Genomic DNA, 7,929 nt, shown 5'->3' with positions numbered 1-7,929 from the left:
CAAGTTGTTGTACATTAATTAATAATTCACGATTCTAGCAAAAAAATAAATAAAATGAGCCCTGTAAGAAAATAAATGCCATTTCTTACACATATATAATTAGGTAATAAACACAAAACAATAAAACATTTTGATTGTCACAGTTTGAATGTAACCATAAAACAAGGTGCATTAATGTGCGACCCTCATATGATTTTTGTCTCAAAATATATAAATTGTTTTTATTCATTTATATTTATATTTATATTTATATTTTTGTCATTACATTGTAAAGGCCAAAAACTCGAAACACTGCAAAATCTGCCCATACCCTCAAAATTTATGTCTCTGGGCTTTAGGTTGTGCCATTGTTCAGTCACCAAACTCAAAACACTAATTCATTATCTAAATTTATTACCAACCTGCACCAAACAAACACCCCCTTATCTCTTACAACTTTATAAACCCCAGCAATAATATTTATTCTCTTATTAAAAAAATACCCGAAAACATGCCTAAATTGCTAGTGGAATTTCTTCAAGAGCAACAAGAACCATTTGCCTTGGATAATTACCTTCTCGAAAGAGGCTACTCCAAAGGTAGTACAACAAGTTCCACTCTTCGAAATTCGGCTCGATTCTTGAAGAAATCGGCCAGCCTTGGCCTAAGGAAGAGACGGGAAATCGTTCCGAAATGCTCGGAATTCGTTAGAGCGGTGTGCGGCAGGTTCGTAGTGTTGCACAACCTTGCTACTAATCATAACATCAAGAATCGTGGAAATAACGGAGGTCGAAGAAATAGTAACACTCGTGAAAAACAACATGCAAATGAAGAGGATAAATATTACTTATCATCAACCAGCGGCACTACCGTGTTCGATTCTTGCTCGGAGAGCGATGTCGGAGACGATGCACAATGTTCTCAAATAGAGGTAGATTTTTTATTTTTTATTTTTATTATTATTTTTTTGTAACCACTTAATTGGTTTATTTTAGAGAGCATTATATCTAACTTAGTGAAATTTATATATGTGGCAAGGTTTAAAAATTCGATTAATTAGTTTTTCGACTTTTTGTAAAGCTAACAGGTTGATGCTGAGAGAAAGTTGAAATGGAGATATATGGAAGATTGTAATAAAAAACTCTGTCCTGTCTCAATTCTTCAAGAAACAAAAGAGGGCTCACCATTTCATGACGGTGAGTATATTTTTTTCAAGAAACTTCGTACAGTAGAACTTCGATAAATTAATATAATAACCTCGTTTAAATAATAAATTCTTTTGGTCCATCTTAGCGAGAATGTGCTGAATTATTAATTCGATAATTTAGTATTCCGCTAAATTAACAGAATTTTCCTACTTCCTACTGTATTAATTTATAAAGGTTTAACTCTACATAATTTTTTTACATGAATAAAAAATAAAAATAAAAACTAATTATTCTTTTGGTACAAAATCTACAGAAGGGGAATCTTCAACTACCTCGTTTTCGCAAATCAAGTCAAAGCGGACGGCGACACAATATTATTACACTAGTGTCGAAGAAGAGTTGCAAGAACTCGCGGATGTTTCGAGTTCTTACAGCCAGTTCATTATAAACAAGAGGGCCTTGCAGCAAAATAAGCAGCTCCTGATTGACTGTGTGAGAGAAGTAATAAAAAAATATCGGAAAAAAGACGGGAAAATATTCGGAACCGACGAGCTATGGAAACTTGTGTGCGAAAATGTATGGATTTGGAGCAAAGATTCAATAGATGAAAACAGCATTATCCATTTGCTGAGATATGATTTTATGGAATCTTCTTTACATGCTGACTCTGAGCAACACAAAGAGGATCTTTCCATGCTGATTGGAGATGCTGTTTTGGATTGTATTATCAATGAGTTTATTACAACCCTAGCTAATTAATCAATAATTAACTAATTTAAATTTTTTTTTTTGATTTGGGTTATATGAGAAATTAATTTGAAGGTTAACTGCTATAGGAATCATTAAGTTTCACCATTTAATGTTCATGCTATATATATGGTACATATATTTGTTGATATGTTATATATCACGTGATTTCATATTATTACTTGAGTACTATATATATAGAGAGAGTTAATGTGGATGTGTTCTCATGTAATAAGGTTAAATACTGACATCGACATGGCATGACCTCATGGATGGAGTCTTGGTTTTTCCTTTAATTAAATTACAAAAACGCCCTTTTGTTTGGGTAATTACAACCACCTCCTCAACTATAAATCTTATTACACATCCATGCACCCTTGCGGTTTCAAATTTAGTAGAATCTTCTAGATTATATGGAATATTATCACTTTTGTACCCGTTTTATCCTATTCGAACTTCACATTTTGAAGCAAGATGATCATAATATGTGTTTTTTGGCTTGTATATATCAGATTGTGGTGCATCAAAAACTGTATTTTTACACAAAACGAGTACAAACTAGAGCACAATCTACAAAATCTAGACGATTATGTTGAATTTGACACTATAAGGGTGGATGTGTAAGAAAAAATCATAGTTAGAGGAGTAGATGTGATTATCCAAACAACAGTGATTTTTTTCGAAAATTGACCATACCTTATGGGTGGTTGTAATTTACCGTGTATATATATATAAATTTTACAGTGTAATATCGATTAGTATTTTATGTTGAGTGAACAATCATATAATGTAAATTCTAAATATTCAAAACCTATATTTGTTTACTTTCATTTGATATATATCCTACATCTTGTGAATACACACCGAATAAATTTTAACTGTTAATCTACACATAATTACACATATATCGATGTATAATAAATAATAATATATGTGTGTTTAGTGAATGCTATTTGACCCCATCAATTATTAAAAATCAGCCAATGTAGATGACTCAGCGTAACATCTAATAAGCCATTATTTACATGTTATTTAGCTTCAACCTCTCTTAAATTATAGATATTTAGCAACTCCAATTCAAGCATTTGAAATTTGGCATCCATATCCCTTAATGACTATGGTAATTTGTGAATCACATCCTGAACATTTTAGGTTTTGATCACATGCACCTCATCTGGATTATTTGTAATTCTTTTTGTGAAAATTACACATTTTACCTTTAGTTTAAAATAGAAAAAAGATAAATATAAATTAAGTTTTCCGCTTTATTTAGGGGTGGAAATAGGATGTAGAAAGGAAAATTGCCATAAAATTTTGAAATTAAGACTAAACAAAATATTTCAAAGTCACTTTTGTTAGTATTTAGTTTAAAGGGGTCTTTATAAATAAGTTCATTAATGTGTACTTATTCATAAAGACATTCACACAATAAACTCCTGTATAAATAAGTCCACACATGGTCCAGATTTTTGTAAAAGACCAAAATAACCCCTCATACTTTAATATGCTCAAATTTCATCATTAATTTAATTTAACCTCAATTTGACCCAAAATTTCACAAATTATTCAATTTGAACCCAAAACCTTTTTTTTTTTCAAATTTATTTTTGGTGCCGGATTCCGGCGTTGACTTTTTGTTTTTTTTTTCTTTCGGATTTTTTCGCCGGTTTCCGGCGCTAAACGGCGGTCAACACCGGTCTCCGGCGTTGATTTTTTTTTTCCTCCTGATTTTTCAACCACCGGTTTCTGGCGTTGACTTTCTCGATTTTTTTTTATTTCTGTAACAAATTTTTTCGTTTAAACAACAATATTGCTGTGATTGACAGTAATATTAACTATATTACTGTTAAACACAGTAAAATTAACTAAACTACAGTTTAACACAGTAATATTACTATATTAATCTCTAGCACAATAAAACACATTATTATTGTGTAATAGAGTAATATTAATATATATGTTGACCGTTCAACAAATATAAACATAATAAAAAGTCAAAACAATTAATATTATTGTGAGTGACAATAATATTACCATAACAACAATAATATTATCGTCAACCACAGTAATATTACAATAATAGACTGTAATATTATTACGTTAATCCGTTAATAACTCAAACAAACAAAAAATCCAAACAAAATAATAATATTGATGTGGTTGACAACAATATTACTATAACAACAGTAATATTACAATAATAGACAATAATATTATTATGTTACTCCGTGAATAACTCAAACAAAACAAAAAACCCCAAAAAATAATAATATTGATGTTGTTGACAGTAATATTATTGTGTTTACAATTATTTTATTGTTGTTGACAGTAATGTAATTGTGTTGGCTTGTCAACAAATCAAACACAAATAAAAAAATAACAACAAATAAAAAATAATAATATTACGTTAATTTAGTGTCAACGGCAGAACAATTACATAAATGTATAGTCAACGGCAGTATAATTACGTCAATGAATTGTCATTGACAGTATAATTACGTTAATTTACTGTCAGTGACAGCACAATTACGATCAACGTTTAGCGGCGGACGTATAAAAAAAAAGAAAAAGAAAAAGAAAACTAAAAACTAAAAAAACACTAAAAAAAGTCAACGCCGGAGTCCGGCGGCGGAAAAAAAACAGACCAGAAAAAAAAAATAAAGTCAACGCCGGAAACCGGCGAAAAAATCCGGAAGAAGGAAAAAAAAATCGAAAAGTCAACACCGGAATCCGGCGGCAAAAATTTTGTTTTTTGAAAAAAAAAGTTATTGAAAAAACGAAGTTAAAATTGGATTTTTGTGGACAAAATTGATTAAATTGAGCTTACAATTAAGAATTGGGTATAAAGGGTTGTGGGTAATATTTTCATATACATGAATGTTTCCTTTATTTATAATAAATATTTAAAGGATGGGCTTATTATTGGTGAAAGAGATATAGCCGCTAAACCTAGAATAATAAAGATACTTGGTTATGGACTTATGCACAAAAACCCCTAGTTTAAAATGGAATTTCCAAATTTGTCTTACTTTGAAAACATTGTGACTTTATAATTTTATTTTCAATTTAAAAATTCAATATTTAAATTTTGTGATTTATTTTACGTTTCAAAATATACTGTCGATAGATGTTTTTTTTGAATTTTAGAAATCTAAATGAAAAACAATCAATGTACAATGTCTTAATACTTGAATCTAAATGAACTGTATTTGAACATTTCATTTTGAATCGAGACTCGTAATCTAGTATTTTTTATTGTGGTTCGATTTTTATTTTAAAAAAAATCTAGATTCGGAAAAACTTTTAATTATAAAATTTGAAATAAATAGTCGAACATAATTTTTATTATTTTTGAAATACATTTTCTTCTTCTAAAAGTAGTAATTCTATTATGAGATCCTTCTAATTTTCAGACCTAAATAAAAGGGTGTCAATTGGGCCGGGCCATATGAATCGAGTTTTGGAAGATTCAAATTCAAATACAATCGGGCTTGATATATAGTTGTAGGATAAGATTGGATTGATATATTATTTCGAGGTTTGAGTTTAAATTGGTCTCAAATCGAGCTTATATCACTAAAATATTTTAATCTATAGAGAAAGTATTAAAGATTACATAAATTAAATATATATGATCAATAGGCTAGTTTTAATTAGGCCTCGTTCGATTACCACTATTGAGTAAATTGTAGGGGTTAATAAGACATTGGTTTGACAAGATTTATATGTACTCCAATCTGCTATGAAACTTGAAGAGCCCTACAATTAAATGTTACTATTTCATTGAATGAATTATCACTTCCCCTTGTGATCAATTTTGTAGGGTGGTGACTACAAAAAATAAAAACAAAACACAAAGACGATAGTTTTATAAGTAAAATCATATTGTAAAGTAAAAGGTTTTATAATAAAAAATACATAATAAAATAATTTAACAGACTTAATACAAGATATAATCTAAGTAACAAAATATATTTACTAACTAAATAATTAGTTGCTCAATAGCAAATTAATCCAATTACATCTAATTTGAATTAACCCGACTACAATTTCGTTCATCCATATATTGAGCTCAAACTATGGCCATAACATTTCAGGCTTAAAATAATGACTCAAACTCAACCTAACTCATTATTAACTAGTTTTGACTCAATAAAGTCAGGCCGAGCCATCGAGCTTTACGTAGGTCTGACTCAATTAATGATCCTACTAAATATAGTAAAAAATTATTTTCTTTTTCTAGTTTTTTTTTTCTTCAAATTAATAAGAACTAACGTGCACTTTTCACCAAAAAAAAAAAAAAACAAAAAAAAAAAACTATTGTATTATTCACAAAAAAATGATGCATGTGTGCATATGTCAATTTGTCATAGTTAGGGTGTAATTGTTGGGATGTGGATGTCAAAATATCAAATAGTTAGGGTGTAATTGTTGAATAATTATAATCAATAAGAGGTGGATAACAACATACTAAATATTCAGACTGTAGTTACCAAATAACTATTAAAAGAGATCCAGCCCTATTGTGACAATATCAAAACTTGTCATCAAATACTTATACCAAGCGACACTATTTTGTATATTGTTATTAACAGACCTTTTGGATATATTTTTTTGTCACTGTATTGAATTAGTGATACGACTATAGCAACAACATAGTGACAAGATGTTTTGCCTGAAGAAGTTATAATTTGTTGTCGCTAATTATATTATTTCTTGGGGATTTGGATAAAAGTTATTAGTCAATTTTTATTTATGGTAACTTGAAATACGAAACGAAAAACCACTTTAGAATTAGACGAAGTGCTTTGGTAACAATGCCTTTGACGAGTAGCAATCAATAGTGCTTAGCAATGTGGGAAATTAAATAGATGAAATTGATGTTTGAGCTGCACATTAACTTAGGACAAATCTCAATAACTTGGGCAAATCTAACATGGATGCAAATCCATACACAACCAAAGAGTTGGTTTTGATGTACAATTTGTCTCCCTTGCCGCACATGGTTAGACGACCCTCTCCATATATGCTAAAACTATATATTTTTATAGTCAACGCAAAATAAGATGGAATAATTGTACATTTACTAGAGACCCTTAGTTATGGAATTATATGAGATTTAGTTCAAATTAAAATATTGGCTGGATATATATTAATTATATATATATATATATATATATATATATATATATATATATATATATATATATATATATATATATATATATATATATATATATATATATTGGCCAAAATGTTTTTATTCCATTAGATACTTGTGAAAGTACAAGGGAGCCTCGTTAAAAACCTTATGGGCCTATACAAGGAAAATAGTACCCTTACAATCGGAACGGAATAAAAACGGGACAATCATAGTCCTATACAATCGATTACAAAAAAGCCCGAAAAACGGGTTAAAAAAGAAATAAACAAAAATTACTATGCCTAATAAGGAAAATCTTCGGAAATTGCTCAAAGACCCCATGTGTGGATGAAAGTGCAAATACACACTAAAAACTTGGAATAACAAAGAGTAGTGTTATTTTCACCTCCAAAGTATCTCAATTCACTGTCAAATATATATAAAATGTCATGAATATCCCTCAAACTTATAATCCATCACCCTTCCTTATATTCTCTTAATTCTCATGTGTTCTAAGCTATTCTATTATATTTTTTTAATTTTTTAATTTTCTTTTTTGCAATGAAATATTTATTACAAGATATTTAAACTTCCATTATGTAATTTTTTTTAGGAAACGGAATTAAATTAAGCCAAATTGACCAATTATGGATTAAGCTCATGGTCTTTCATACAAGCACTCTTAATTTATTTCTCCAATAACGTGAATTCCTGCTCTTTTTTACCTTCAAAAATGTTTTTTTTTTCTGACAAGAGTATTATTCACTTAAGGTGCAGAGGGTGAAATTTTGCGGTTATAAATTAATGCAATTTCTGAAAATTTCGAAATTCCGCCAATTCCGCGGCATTTCGAAATAAGAATGGATTTTTTAATTCCAATTTCTTCGGAACATAAATTGCAACCTACTCTAA

General features: G+C 29.3%; 1 protein-coding gene across 1 annotated transcript; it reads left to right on the top strand.

Annotated features, from left to right (window-relative positions):
* Positions 1-249: 249 nt before the first annotated feature.
* On the top strand, positions 250-2,052 carry LOC105961535 (uncharacterized). The gene is made up of 3 exons (XM_012985763.2): positions 250-910; positions 1,067-1,175; positions 1,441-2,052. The coding sequence occupies exons 1-3, from the start codon at positions 491-493 to the stop codon at positions 1,884-1,886; spliced, it is 975 nt and encodes a 324-aa protein (XP_012841217.2). The 5' UTR covers positions 250-490; the 3' UTR covers positions 1,887-2,052.
* Positions 2,053-7,929: the final 5,877 nt, after the last annotated feature.

Source organism: Erythranthe guttata, chromosome 3 (assembly GCF_056151865.1).
Source record: "Erythranthe guttata isolate IM_541 chromosome 3, IM_541, whole genome shotgun sequence".
Taxonomy (NCBI): Eukaryota; Viridiplantae; Streptophyta; class Magnoliopsida; order Lamiales; family Phrymaceae; genus Erythranthe; species Erythranthe guttata.
The sequence above is the reverse complement of the archived record's forward strand: the minus strand, read 5'-3'. Positions and strand labels throughout refer to the sequence as shown.